Source organism: Condylura cristata, unplaced genomic scaffold (genome assembly GCF_000260355.1).
Source record: "Condylura cristata isolate star-nosed mole 26May11 unplaced genomic scaffold, ConCri1.0 scaffold00011, whole genome shotgun sequence".
NCBI classification, from domain to species: domain Eukaryota; kingdom Metazoa; phylum Chordata; class Mammalia; order Eulipotyphla; family Talpidae; genus Condylura; species Condylura cristata.
The window spans coordinates 54,591,443-54,606,302 of NW_004567112.1; the positions used below are offsets into that span (position 1 = coordinate 54,591,443).

The 14,860-nt window shown below is 41.1% G+C and overlaps 1 protein-coding gene across 1 annotated transcript in view; it reads right to left on the minus strand.

Annotated features, from left to right (window-relative positions):
- Window positions 1-11,187: 11,187 nt before the first annotated feature.
- ACTA2 (actin, alpha 2, smooth muscle, aorta) overlaps window positions 11,188-14,860 on the minus strand; it is a 15,627-nt gene continuing 11,954 nt past the window's right edge. The window contains exons 8-9 of the mRNA XM_004680902.2: window positions 13,558-13,739; window positions 11,188-11,476 (exon numbers count right to left, since the gene is read on the minus strand). Of these exons, the coding sequence (XP_004680959.1) occupies window positions 11,333-11,476; window positions 13,558-13,739 (326 nt within the window). The 3' untranslated portion in view covers window positions 11,188-11,332. The remainder of the gene's footprint in view (window positions 11,477-13,557; window positions 13,740-14,860) is intronic.

Here is a 14,860-nt window from a genome sequence, read left to right on the forward strand (position 1 = left end):
ATATATAGTAGTAAACCAAGAAGTTGTAAAATGAGAAATATCTGATGAAAAAACAGTGATGATGAGTGGTCTCTAGAGAGAAAAAGAGCTTGATTGAAGTCCAGAACATTTGGTTTCTTATATCTGCAGTGACAATAAAAAGAACAGTTATGAGTATGCAAAGCCAGTTACAGCTCTTCTGAATAGCAAAGTAGGACCCATTTTTCACCAGGAGGACATATCGTGTCCCTAAAAGAGTGGGGCATTCTTGGCATTTTTGTTTCCTTGTATGGAGAAGCAAAACTGTAAGCCAGAGGTGGAATTTGAAAAGCTGTTCCAGAAGGGGATGTGATTTTGTTGCCAAGTACAAACTCAATCACCCAGGCTTCCCAGGAGACCTTGGTCATAGAGCTGAAGGGTGCAGCAACCCCACCATATGGTCCAGCTGGCAGGAGGAGACTCTGAGGCTCTGATCTAAAACGACCATTAGAAGTGAGGTCTCTCCATTGATTGATGAACAGCTGGGGTGCAGAGAGGCCCTGAACCCATGTGACCACGTGTGCAAGTACATGTGTGGGTGAGAATGTGACCTGTCTCTTCACAGGAGCTTCCTTTGGAAAATTTCATTCATGCAAGAAATGCAGCTCTCTCTTTTGAACATGAATAAATTCCAGAAACCCATTTCTGACCTCTGAAAGCAATGGCAGTTTATTCATTTCTTTCAGGTTCATGATTCTGTAGAAAATGAACCAATGAAGCCTGTGTCTTTTGGGTTTTAGTGCAAGTCTGTTTGTATTGCACCTAGAAGCATATACACACTTGTATAGACTGAGTTATTCCCCCACCACCCCGCCAAGTTCACATGTTGAAGTTATAATGCTCAACACCTCTGAATGTGATTATATTTAGAGATATTCACTTTATAAGAGGCAATTATATTAAAATGAGTTTACCAGAGTGAACTTTAATAGAATATGATTAGCATCTTTAGAAGAAAACAGAGATTTGGACACAGGTGCAGACTGTCCTTCAGAATTGGGAAAAAATAATTGGACAGTTGTTTAAACTGTCCAATCTGTGGGATTTTCATATGGGGGAACCTAGAAAACTAGTACAGATCTCAGTAAACACTCACTGAACTGTTGTTTTATTTTTTCTCACAGGCTACAGAAATCATTTCCTTTGTTGTCAGGCAGAACCATTCTGTACTCTGTAGGCCTTGCCAATTCTCAGATTCTGAAATGGTTCCTGGCTTCTTTTAGTAGAATTTTCTTGCAGAAAATTTTTTTAAATAGATGGCATTTTATTTGAGATATGATAGCAATTAAGACCACATCCTGGAATTGGTTCAGTAATTTTCTCTCCAATTCATCACGCATCAAGTACTTCTACAATGCTGGAGACTACATTATTACAGCAGCTCAGCCTTTGCTTGAGGTTTCTGTTGCAAGATCAGTGACAGTTGTCCCAAAATATGGTAAGCAGATGTTTGTCTTCTGTCTAGCAGAATTTTCTGGCAAGAAAATGCCTTCCTTGAAGAGGATGCTTGAGAAATGCCATGTATTTGGTAATGACAAAGGAAGAAAGGGAAACTTTCAGCTCCATGTTCTTAAAGAATTTAGCCACCTGTTTATTGTGAGGACAACAAATAAGAAAAAAAAAAACCTTCTCTGTTCCTTTTAGAGGCGTGTTTCCTTTTCTAGTATCTTGACTCTTCGTGAGGCAAGAATGTATTTTCCTTAGGGACAGCTGACGAGAACTTTATTTAGGGACTTACAGGTATTCATCACAGTGATATTGAAGAAAAATTTTTGTTATAAATCTGGATCAGGCAAACAAGGGTTGACTGCAAAAAAATAAAATGAAATTTGTCATTGTCTTGTAAGCTTCTGGATGTACTAATGAGTGGTGAACATATTCTGGATTCTGAGATAGTGTTTAAAATTCTTCTCTGCAGCTTTTCTAGGAGAAAAATAATTTACAGGTTGTAAAACCAAAAAAAAAAAAGTCTCCATTTTGATATTATGATTGCTCTTAATACAGAGATCAATGAAATATGGAAAATGCAAATGCAACAACTAAAAGAGACCTGATATTCTTGACTTAGGCAATGTTGTTTTACCTGTACAAATGAGGTATGTGAATTACTGATTTAATGTGTTCCTATCAGTAGTAGAATTTTTTACTTAACAGTTTTCTCCAGGATAATACATTATTTTTTTAAAAAAGATTTATTTAGTTATGCTTACAGAACTGGCATATAGGCCAGGTATGGTGGGTGAGAGGATTCACCAGAGACAGAGTGGGGAGGAGCATACAGGCCGACTGATGAAGTACACTGCTGAGGGGAGTAGCGGGCGGTTCAGGAGAGGTCTGCAATGCCATGTGGGTTACCTCTCTGGCTGGAGATCAAACTCATGCTGCAGTGGCTTCTGAAGCTTCATAGTGTGACATTTTATACCATTGTGCCACCAGGGAGAGCCCCCAATATATTATTTTTAATGTCACACAACAAAAAATTACTCTCATACAGCATAAAATTAATCATCATTAAGTGAAAACGTGACACTTAGTATATTCTCATGGTTGTGTAATTACCATCTCTACCTAGTTCTAAAACAATTGTCACTCCAAAGTACACACATTTACCCATTAAGTCCTGTCTTTATAGTCCCCTCCACTACCCACTGGCAACCATAAATCTCTATTCTGTCTCTATAGATTACTTTTTCTGGATATTTCTTACAGTTGAAATCATCTAGTATGTAAAGTTTTGTATCTGGCTTCTTTCATTTAGCATAACATTATGAAAGTTCTTCCACCTTGTATCATGCATCAGTACTTTATCCCTTGTTATGACTGACTAACACTCCATTGTATGGATATACCACAGTGTGTTATCTATTTGTCTCATGATGGACATAAGTTGTCTCCAGCCTTTGGCTATTGTGAATAGTGCTGCTATGAACACATCAGTATAGGTACTTAACGGAGTATCTGTTTTCAGTTCTTTTGAATGTAGCTTCAGGAGTGGAATTGTAGTTGTGGTAATTCTGTGCTGAATTTTCTGAAGGGCTGCCAAAGTGTTTTCTACAGAAGCTGAACTGTTTTTACATTCCCAACAGCAATGTGTAAAGATTCCAATTTCTCCACATTCTTGCCAACACTTTCATGTTTAGTAGAGGTGAAGTACTATCTCATTGGTGGTTTTGATAGAGTAATGCAATTATTCATTTATGTCCTTAATTATTATTCATTGCTAGATTTATCCAAATTTTAATAATAGAATAACTATGATGATAAAGTGGAGGCTGAAAGAAACCAAAATCAGCAGTTTTACTTATCAAGTTCACTGGCACCCATATTTAGAAACAGAATTTTATTTGATCAAGGGTGGTCAGCAATTTTGGGCTGGGTAGAATTAGAAATATAAGAGAGAAGGCCCTCCCTGGTGGCACAGTGGGGTAAAACATAGCACTAAGAAGCTAAAGCCACTTCAGCATGAGTTCGACCCCTGCCTGCCCCAGAGGTGATCCACATGGCAGCAGGCCTCTCCTGACCGGCCCACTGCTCCCCTTAGCAGTGTACGTCATCTGTCTGCCTGTTCTGCTCCCCACTCTGTCTCTGGTGAATCCTCTCACTGCCCCGTACCTCTGGCCTGTACCCCAGTTCTATATGCACAAATAAATAAATCTTTTATAAAAAATTAGAAATATAGGAGAGAAAAAAAAGAAACAAGAGCCAGAGTAATGGTACTGTAAATCTTACTTTTGCTTTCTATTAGACTCAGTGGTTTATATATTCATAAGGGACAAGGCTAGATCAGAACATCCATCTGATACCACAAATTTTTTCTTTCCTTAAAAACTAGTTTTAAACTTGACAAATATGTCTCACCTGCTTCATATAATATTGCCCGATTGGGTGAAGTCTTTTTATAAAGGAAAACACCATTTCTTAAGGGTTTGTAGTTGACAGGAAAGATTTGGAGAGGAGAGGGAATAATTGAGCCGATGAGAGGACAGAAGAACAAGATTCGACACCAATTATAAAGAGAAAGAATAGAAGCCATTGTAGAGCACTTCAATCAGAAAGACATCTATAGTGTCAATAGTGCCACAATTTTTTTTTTTTTCAAGTTTGCCCTGCTTAAGGGCACCTGAGTTTTAGGTCTCTGAAAAACTCATTAACTACCCCACACAGGAGGTCATTTCATCCTCTGTATTCCTTGAAGACAGGATGTGTAACAAACCACTCAGGCAAATTATAGCCAGTTTTTTTTTTAATTTAATTATTTATGCTTACAGAACTGGAATATAGACCAAAGGTGTGGTGGGGAAGAAGAGTCACCAGAGACAGAGTGGGGAGCAGAACAGGCAGGTCTACTTAAATACACTGCTGCGGGGAGCAGTGGGCGGGACAGGAGAGGTCTGCCATGCCATGTGGGTCAGCTCCTTGGCCAGGGATCGAACTTGTGCTGCAGTAGCTTTGGAGAGCTTCATAATGTGGTGCTTTAATTTGTTGCGCCACCAGGGAGAGCCCAGTTTTTAAGCTGAAAGAGGTTTAAAGGGTACATAGGACATAAAGTTATTTAAAAATGAAACCTAGAACAGCTGTAGCCATCATGTATAAACGGAGAAGTAGTAGTGTCTGAGTACTCATTTCTGAGAAGCATTTCTGAAAATGAGATGAAGAATTTAATTGACTTGCAAGACAAAATGTTCAGGAAAGGCAAATGAATCAGAGATGGCAACAACTCTCTCAAGATTGCTTTAATTGTTTGTACTGGTGTCTGGCTTTAAGACAGACATTTCACAGAGAAAATATGAATTCTGCTTTGGAAAACTGTAGTCAAGTGAAGTCACTCTCCTAAAGTCTATGTGCTCTTTTATTCTTTGGGTTACTCTTCTTGTTTCACTCTCCTATCTCTGGGCCTCTGTCTGGAACTTGCTTCCTGTGCAGACGACTTCCTTTTCTGTAATTTCAACTCAGCAACCCACCCCCACCCCATTATCTTAGTCAAGTGACTCTGAGCCTCTGCTGAAGACACTTCCTTAGGGAAGTGTCTCCTGAGCCATCCCTCATATCATTTCTCTTTGATCATCCTCATGACGCATCCTCACGATGCCTCTCTTTCTTTCTTGACTGTAAGTCCCATCTAGACAGAATATTGCCTTGTTTTCTCTATATTGGTTCACATTTGTCCCTTTCCTATTTCATAATCAGAGTTCTTCAAAAATTGCTCAATGGCCCTTCCAAGCATAAATGTTTTTTGAGCATTCAGTTTTCATACTCTGATGTGAAAAGAACATGTCTCAAGCTGTGGCCTTCTCCTTTTTTCTTTCTTTTTTTTTTTTTGAGGGGGTGGAGTAAGGAGTTGTTTTTTTTTTGTTGTTGTTGTTTGTTTTGTTTTGTTTTGTTTTGTTTTGTTTTGTTTTGTTTTGTTTTGTTTTGTTTTAAAGGAGCTTAGTTGAAAGTTGAAGCAATGGTTTCTGACTGTGAGATGTATTGGCCCAAACAATCTCCTGCACTACATCAAAAATTCTTCTCCAGGGGCCCTCCCTGGTGGCGCAGCGGGTTAAAGCACAACACTGAGAAGCTAAAGCCACTTCCGCATGAGTTCGATTCCCGCCTGTCCGGGAGGGGACCACATGGCGTGGCAGACCTCTCCTGACCCGTCCGCTGCTCACCTCAGCAGTGTACTTCGTTGATCTGCCTGTTCTGCTCCCCACTCTGTCTCTGGTGAAGCCTCTCACCGCCCCTGCACGTCTGGCCTGTACCCCAGTTCTGTATGCATAAATAAATAAATCTTAAAAAAAAAAATTCTTCTCCAGTCTGTTTTGTGTTGGAAGTCCTACTACACAGACCAAACTTTGCCTGAGAGCACATATGATTCCACACTGACAAACAAGAATTTTCGGTTATTTGAAAACTAAATATTGTTTATTCCCATTTCCATTCTTACAGCAAGAACTGTGTAGGCACAAGAAAGTGCCTCCCTATCCCTCCGGGTTCTACTTTGGCTGCCCAACAATCCAATGAACATCACAGATTAGTAAGAGAAAAGAATAAGTTTTATTACATATGCATGGAGAATCTACATGCTATAAATTCTAAAATCAATAAGGCAAACATTGTCATTTATCCTGAGTTAAGGAATGAGATAGGAATGTGGGACTTCAAGGAGAGAGAACGGGGACTCACATGATAATAGGACCAGATACCCCGTAATTGGGTGTTTGCCCTACATATAACATCTCCAATAGAAAGAATGTTTCTGGAAATAACCCACATCTGGATAAATAACGCAATGTCACATTTTCTAGATAGTTAAGGAAGTGGTAAAAATTTTCCTTTGTGTCTACAGACCCTCGGTTGAATTTAGCTGTCAAAATCTTCCACTTGCCAAAATGCCACAGCATGGAAGGGCCTGTTTTTGGGCATCTTGAACTCATCCTTCAGCTGCATGATGTGGATTATTAGAAATCTGTGTCATCTCAGGGGTTGCATAAGCCTGTCATGGGAAAAACAGTGATTACAGAAGGAGCATTAGAGTTCAGTTTCTATTGTTAGGAAAGAGAAAGGGGACTCAAAAGTCAGCCCAACCTCTGCTGCTGATTTTAGCCCTGGAGATTCACCTGAGGTATCAACAAGAACCACCACCTGTCCATGTCCTTCAGATCAGTGTGTATCCTACAGAATCAAGGGAATTTAGCCAAAAGACACTGAAATATGCATCAGGACATAGGCCAACAAACCATGTACAGATCCATAGCAGAAGAGTAACCCCTCCAGTGAATTAGTAATGTGACATGTAAGAGAAAGAAAAGTTACTTCATACAAAATCTTGTCAAATCTTCCACTTGCCATTAGATGGAAGGATTTACCTGTCAAGAAAGCCTTTACTATCCAATGCACAAGTAGTAAATTCCATTAAAAGTAATAAAAACAACTGAAAGAATAAACTCTTTATTGTTATTATATGGGCGCTTCTAAATGATAATTGCAAATTATGAGTGATTCTTTTTCATCTATAAATCAGATACTGGATTATAGGTTGCAAAATTGTTTGCTTGAATTTTAATACCCATTATGTTTTTTTTGCTGTTAGCATAAACTACAGATTGGATAACAGTCTGTTTATCATAACAATATTATACATCCCATACATGAATAGATAAATCTATGCTCATAAATTACACATTTTAAGTTAGTTCACATGTTCACTAAATGTAAATTTATGTATTATGTAAATTTACTAAATGTAAATTACAAAAATTAAAATTTTTCATTAAGAAAAAGAAAAAATTGGGGCCCTCCCTGGTGGCACAGTGGGTTAAAGCACAGCACTGAGAAGCTTAAGCCACTTCCTCATGAATTCGATCCCTGCCTGCCCCGGAGGTGACCACATGGGATGGCAGACCTCTCCTGACCCACCCGCTGCTCACCTCAGAAGTGTACTTCGTCGATCTGCCTGTTCTGCTCCCCACTCTGTCTCTGGTGAAGCTTCTCGCCACCCCAAAGCCTCTGGCCTGTACCCCAGTTCTGTATGATTAAATAAATAAATCTTCGAAAAAAATGATACAAAATAGTGGGGGGACAGTGTGCCCTGTGCCTGGGAGAAGCTGCTTAAGCTGCTTGGGCTCTGTTGTCCTAAGGGTCTCACAAGGAAGGAGCATTTCACTAAAGCACATTCCGTGGGCAGTTCTGGCTTCCCACTTTTGCCTCAGACTCTGTTTTGCATTCCTTTACCAGAGAGTTCCCACCCTCTGGTGGTAAGTGGAAGTACAATCACTCAGCAGATGTTTCATTTTAACTCTGACTTGTGGGAATGGCTGGTGACTTTAACCTCAACTATGACAGTAAAATGGTGCTGAGACTTAATACAGTGAAGGATTGGCCTCTTGAGAGCCCAGAGAGGGCCTCCTCAAGACCTCCTGTGTTGGCATGCAGGTTACTTCCAGCTGAGGTCAACAGAGGCCCTCAGATGCAAGAGAAATTATTATAATATCCTTAACCTTCCTAAAAGGGTGAAAATTCCTTCAGAAATAACCTTTCTACTGGAGCAGACATCCGTTACAGAATGTTTGGTCCTTTCCTCATGCTAAAGGAGGAAGTGTCTTGGCAATGTAGGCAGCTAGTCAGGACCCGGGGGGCCTCAACCTTGTGATAGCACCTTGGTAAACAGGAAAATCCACAGAACAACATCTGTGTCAGCCAGTGTTTGTGTATCCCAAGTGTGAGGCCATCACGGGAAGCACAGGGGGTCGTGTCCAGGAGGAGGCCAATGTCATGGCAACAGGACTTGCCCACATTCCCGGTTGTGCAGATTGGAGGTTGCCTGGGCCTGGCCTGGGTCTTGGCTGTTCCAAGCTCCGATCTCCTGCCCTTTGAACCCCCACCACAACTTTTGGGTATAAATTCTCTTCCTGCACTCCCTTGATGTGGCCCTTCTTCCCTTGGAGTCCCATCCAGCAACTGGCCCCTACAAACCTCTCTTCTCTAAGACCATGTGTGGGCTTCTCCTTTAGGCAATACCTGAAGCCAAGAACCAGATCCTGTCAAGGAGATCCTGGCCCCAAATGATGACAAGTGGCCAAAGTGACCAGAGAGGAAGCCACTTGGAGCCCTGCCAACCAGAAAGACACAACACAGAGTCGCCACCTCTCCCCCCACCTCACTTTTTGCACAAAGCATAGAAGCTGCCCTGCTTCCTGCTGCTCATTGCTGGCTGTTCAGGGTCCTTCTTTGCTGAGAGAGCTTTCCAGTCCTGATCTGACAGAACATTTCTTACTTTTTTGCCTAACTCCAGTCTATACACTGATTTTCTCCCTCACCAAGACAAGGGTTGAACTTTTAGGGTCGAGTTCCTAGACCCCAGCTGTATTCATCATGAGTCCCCCATCTCTCTCCTTGAAGTCCCACACCCCTATTCTATTCCTTCACTCAGGATAAGTGCCAGCGTTTTGCCCCTATTTACTATAGAATTTATATCCATGTAGATTCTCCATGCATATGTAATTCAATTGTTCTTTTCTTTACCAATCAGCCTGCTGTTAATTTTAGTGTTCAGCCCAAGCAGAACCAGGAAGAGTAAGGAGAATTTATCATGTTGTCATACTGAACCTCAGAGAAACAGGAAACAAAACAATCAATTCTAGGATATCAGAGTACCAGGAAACTAAAGGTTGAGGCTTACTAGCGGCAGGGTGACTAGGATACTTAACTGATTTACTGGACAGCTATGTTGTCTAACTAAACCATATACTTCAGTCTGTTAGATGACTGGGTCCCCATCACCCCTATCTAGGTGGAGCAGCTCACCAGTATGTAAAGAATCTAGAGCATGCGCAGTTCTCTTAGTGGACTGAAATTCACGCCAACCCCACTGGCATACTGAAGTTTTCACCTAGGGGAGGAGATACACTGCCGTTTATGAACATGGGATGTTTATGGAACAATGACCGGAGCCAACCTATGCATACACCGGGTGACCAAAACCCTCTTTGTCTCAATTTTTGCTTTTCTTTCTTTTAAAACCTCCTCCAAGTCTGTTCTACAGAGGTACTCTCTTGGGACTTAATTCCTTATCTTCATTACCTGTACAAGTAATTAACTCCTCTTTCTCCAACAAAACCTGGCTCTGGTCTACTTGGAGGACATTCAAGAGACGAACCTATAGACTTCATTGACATTTACTGCCCCCAAAACCAGAAGCCTTAAATTTAACCCAAGAGAGATGGAGCGACTTTTGCCTGTCACAAGTTTGCAACTGGAAGATTTCCCTCAATCATAACAATCTCAAATTTTGAAAGAATTAACAGACTTTGGATTGAAGCTCAAGTTCCCAGTCTCATTTCCAGAGGCTCTAGCTCAGTAGAGTTTTGCTACGAACTAAGATTTGCCCATTTAAATTGAGCCCCGGATGAGGTTGATCTCATGGTCTGTTCTTTGTAAAGGCTGGTCTTATGGTTAAGAGTATAGGTTTGAAATCAAGTTCCAATTCCATCTCTACCAGTAGTATGACACTGGGTATACCCCTTAACCACCATTACTTCAGTTACTCCATCTATCAAAGGTCAGCAAATTCGTAGGGTTATTGTAGGACAAAATAAGATCCTACATAGAGCACTTGGTTTAAGATATGGTCGTGACAGATAGTAGTACATGTCTGCTTTTTAATTTGAAATCCAAATTACTGCAAGTTATAAGACCAGAACAATTCAGAGGATATTTGGATTTTCTGAGCCAAACAGGCATTAAATCCTCAACCTGTAGGTCTCTGAAAGGAGATGCTACATAGACCGAGTCCACTCATTCCCCAGGACGGTCAGTAGCTGCTCACGCCACCCACATGTTCTCACCCTGGGGACAAGCTTACCAGTTGAGGACCTGCTAAGATACTGACCAGCCTGGGTAGAAAAGTGCTTTGAGACAAGGACACTTGATGAGCACGGAAAGTATTTTCATATCTCTTTGTGCCTTGAAGGCTAAATGGGTGAAAGAGAAGTTAAAGCTGGCAATTCCCCTGTATAGTTGTATGAAGGGAACAACCTGTGTCTCTTCATTCACAAAATGGATATCATAGCAGTATTTTCTCCATAGTTCTAATGAACAAATAAGATGGCATGTGTAAAAACCTTTTGTGGGAATATTATACTGTGATTGATAATAGGTCCTTGGAAAGTATTGTTATTTTTCTATTCCTTCTGTTGTGAATATGCCTATAGTATTATATTCAGAAACAGATATTGATTATGAAGCATATAAATGTTTCTTAATGTTCCCCTGGTAAAAGAGCTACCTTCTTTTAATACACATATGGATTTATTAAGTTTCCTATGTAATATATATTAAAATGTTTATACAATATATATGTGTATGTACATAATGTGTGTGTGCACATACACTGTTACTGTATTGTTTTCAGCTATCTGCCTATGAGTTATTAAGGTTATAAAAAGAGCCAAGTAATATAAATCACTCAGCAAATTGTGAAGGATTATCCAGTGAGGATTATCCATTAATATAGTCTAATCCATATTGATGTTTACCTCTTGTGCTTTTTCAAATTTTCCCACTTAACAACACTTAGAATTGGTGTTAATGGACTCGACCATACCAGGCGGTCGTGCCTTGTTCTCAGCTTCACCACTAGAGGGAGCCATTCTGTAAGAAGTGAGATCAACCGAACAAATGAGTGCCCAGTAGTCCGCTAGCGGGAACTTTATTAAAAACACATAGAATGAGTCAGAGCTTTGACTAGGAATGATTTGGAAAAGAATTGAAGGCATTAGTCCACAATACATTCACAGTTGTGTGCTAGAGATAGATAGGAGAGCAGGCGAGTGTTTTAGAAGCATTTGCGGTGGACAATGGAGGGTCCTGCTTCGTCGTACTCCTGCTTGCTGATCCACATCTGCTGGAAGGTGGACAGCGAGGCCAGGATGGAGCCCCCGATCCAGACAGAGTACTTGCGCTCTGGAGGAGCGATGATCTGTTGGTAAGGATGAGAATGGGGTCATTAGTACGTAGGACGGTACCTGGATTTTTTACAACGTCCAGGTCTACTGGACCTGGCTGAAGTTTTGTGCACAGCAGGAATGTTCTTGATACTTCTATACTAAAGGGGATGTGAATAGGCTGTGAATTTAGAATTCCTCAGTTGAATCCCGCTGGGGCGGGAAGGGCAGTAATTCCTTCACACAACCAAATATCGGAAAACATTCTACTGCAATCAGTCTAGTATAGGAAAAACAAAGCTGGCCCCAAATCTTGTATGGACTCCATGTAAGAACCCTCACTGGGTCTCTAATTTCCATACTTTGTGCATCAGAACGCAGCAGATATACTTTCCATAGAAGCAAACACCAGTCTTCAAAGGAGAAGTTTCATCTCAACTGTCTGACAAAGTGTTTCTGAAACCATGGTGAAGCGTTTAATGTTTTACTCCCCAAACTCTGGTTGAACATTTACCTTTAATATAAATAGCTGACACTCACTGAGCACTTACTATGTGCCAGACACGATCCTAAGCATTTGACATGAATTATCTCATTTAATCCTCCTCATTGCTTTGAAGATTAAGTATTGAAGTACTCCCATATTATACACAAGGACACAGACACTAGGAAGTTAAAATACCTGGCCCAGTCAGTCTGGTTGTCAGACTCAACAGAACTGCTCTGAGGTGCTTTATTTTGGTCTGGTTTGGTTTGGTTTCAATATTACCATTTTATGTTGGATCAATTTCAGATTTAACGAAAGGTTGTAAAGATAGTAAAGAGTTCCCATAGCTCCTCAGGCAGTTTCAGTTTTCCCTAATGTTATTTTGCTGTCCAAGGTTTTTTAGTGGTTTTCTCTTACCAAACTACAGCCCTCCAAATTCCACTTTCATTTCTATTGAAGAAACCACATTAGGAGAGCTGGGAATTACCCAACTGTAGCTACAGCCTCTCCCTGTACTGAACCCACAACCTAGGTTGGCTTAGTGAATGAGTCAAGCAGCTGGTTCATCTCTCTCCCATAAGGATGGGAGGAAGGAGGGTGAGAGATCATCAGATGTGCAACCAAGAAACCACATCCTTATAAAAATAGTCTCCTACCTCTCATAATGCAGTTTTTTACAGCCTATGATAGAGAGCCAACTTGCTTCAGTCTAATACATTCTTTTGTTAGCTATATACCTTTCACCCCTCCCTTCAAAAAAAAGAGAGAAGTGAGAACAAATCACATAGAACTTATTTGACACTTCTACATGTGTGGACTGGAGTCCCTCTCTCCTGCTCCCTGTGACATGGGTCAGAGGCTGCCAGCATGGTTTTCTGATTTCAGAGAATATTTGCCTTTGGGAAGTCACTGGTCACTTCTAAAAGTTTGCTTCCAAAGAATATCTTCATCTAATGTCTGAATTCCCTTACTGGGACTCAAAATTCACACAATATAAGGGTTCTGGGTGGTTCAGGGACTGAGCTTGGTCACCCTGGAGTCATTCTGTGCCTTTGAGCACCTGTATCAAACGGGTGTCCAAAGGAGCAATGAAGATAAAATCGCAATTCCTGGTCACTGACATCTGGCTATATTTAGCAGAGGAGGAACATATGCTATTGAATCTACAGGATAGATTCAAATAATCTCTCAAATAAATCTGTTTTCTTTTAAAATAATATAATAGTTTATTTTTACATCATTTTGTGCCTTTGTCCATCTCACTTGTATTCCCGTGGGCTTCCCATCACCAAATCTTCCATGTGCCATCACCATGGTCATACATAAATATTTTTAAATGTTCTGTATGTGATAGGCACTGTTTTTGCGATGAGAAAAAACAACAAATTGTGTATTTTAAGGAGCTATGGGTACATGAGGTGTTCTCCGGCTGCCCAATGTAGCTGGTAGGCACAGTTGAGTAGAGATTAAATTTTGTACAAAATAAATCATCTTCTCTTATGAACCAGACTAATTTATATCCTGTCATGTACAGGCTTACTGGGTTTGCCCGCTGCCTACTCTAAAACTCTGAGCACATTCACATCTGTGGTGCGGCAGGCTGGACGCAATTGTACTGCAGCAACTGACCTTGATCTTCATGGTGCTGGGTGCTAGGGCTGTGATCTCCTTCTGCATGCGGTCAGCAATGCCAGGGTACATGGTGGTGCCCCCAGAGAGGACATTGTTAGCATACAGGTCCTTCCTGATATCAATATCACACTTCATGATGCTGTTGTAGGTGGTTTCATGGATACCAGCAGACTCCATCCCTGCAAAGAGACATAGGGCTGGGTCCTCGGGTGGTGGATGAATCCAAGTGAGAGGTAAGGGAACAGATGTAAACATCTGGAAGAGCTTACACTGGACTGAAGCAACACAATAATCTAAGAATCACCCATCCAAGAGACCAAAATGTCTTTGTAGTGCTCCATTTCTTCCCACCTCTTAGCTAGCAAGGAAGACTTGCTGCGGCATCTCTGGTGGGGTGGGGAGCTACAACATCACATTGCTGATTTTTAGTAGCCTCGCTGCTATTTTTAGTAGGCTCCCTGCTTTGTTCCAACAAGGAGCAAAGCCTTCAGGCTCCTTGCTTAAGATCCCACTCTGAGTCAATGCCAAAGTCACTCCTCTGAGCCCTCTCAAGTCTCTCTGGCTGCTGCCTTGCTCTTGCCCTCAGACTAAAGGCTGCAGAGTCAGCAGGAGACTGCTTCATTTTGTTCGGACAGACATTCAGATTTCTTCACGCTTGATTTTTTTTTTTTTTTTGGTCTGAACTGTTTGTGCATTTCTGATATGGGTCTTTTAAAAGAAACCTCCTGGTGGCTCTTCATCTCTTGGAATGCTGTGATGTAACAGTAGTAACAGCAGCACCTAGTTATTATTAATTAGCCATATCTAGTCATTCTTGAGTGGTCTCTGTGGCCAGGCCCTGAGCTTAATGCTCCTCACACACCTCACAGGTCTCTCTTAGCCACCCTGGGGTGTCAGTACTGTCACAACCCTCACTTTGTAAATGAAGAAGGGAGGCTTCTGGAGGCTGTGACTTTCCCAGGACCATGGAAGTAGAATTAAGGCCCAACCCAGTCTTTCTCAGAGACTATCTTCTCTAAACACTTGGGAGATGTCTCAAGGTCACTGTCAAAGAAGAAACATGTTCTTTCATTGTTTTCTCTTAGAATCTTGATTCTCAGCACTCAGCACATCCTTCCCGTTCAACCACTGGCATCCCTGTACCCTAAGCACAGACGATGTTTGATTGTTTCACCATCTACTACAAATGCTTTTGGCTTGACTACAATGTAGGTAGGGTTTCCTTAGAAAGAAAGCTCCTTTCTTAAAAGAAAGTCTTTTAACCTTAAAAAATGGGACATTCTGGGCCCTCCCTGGTGGC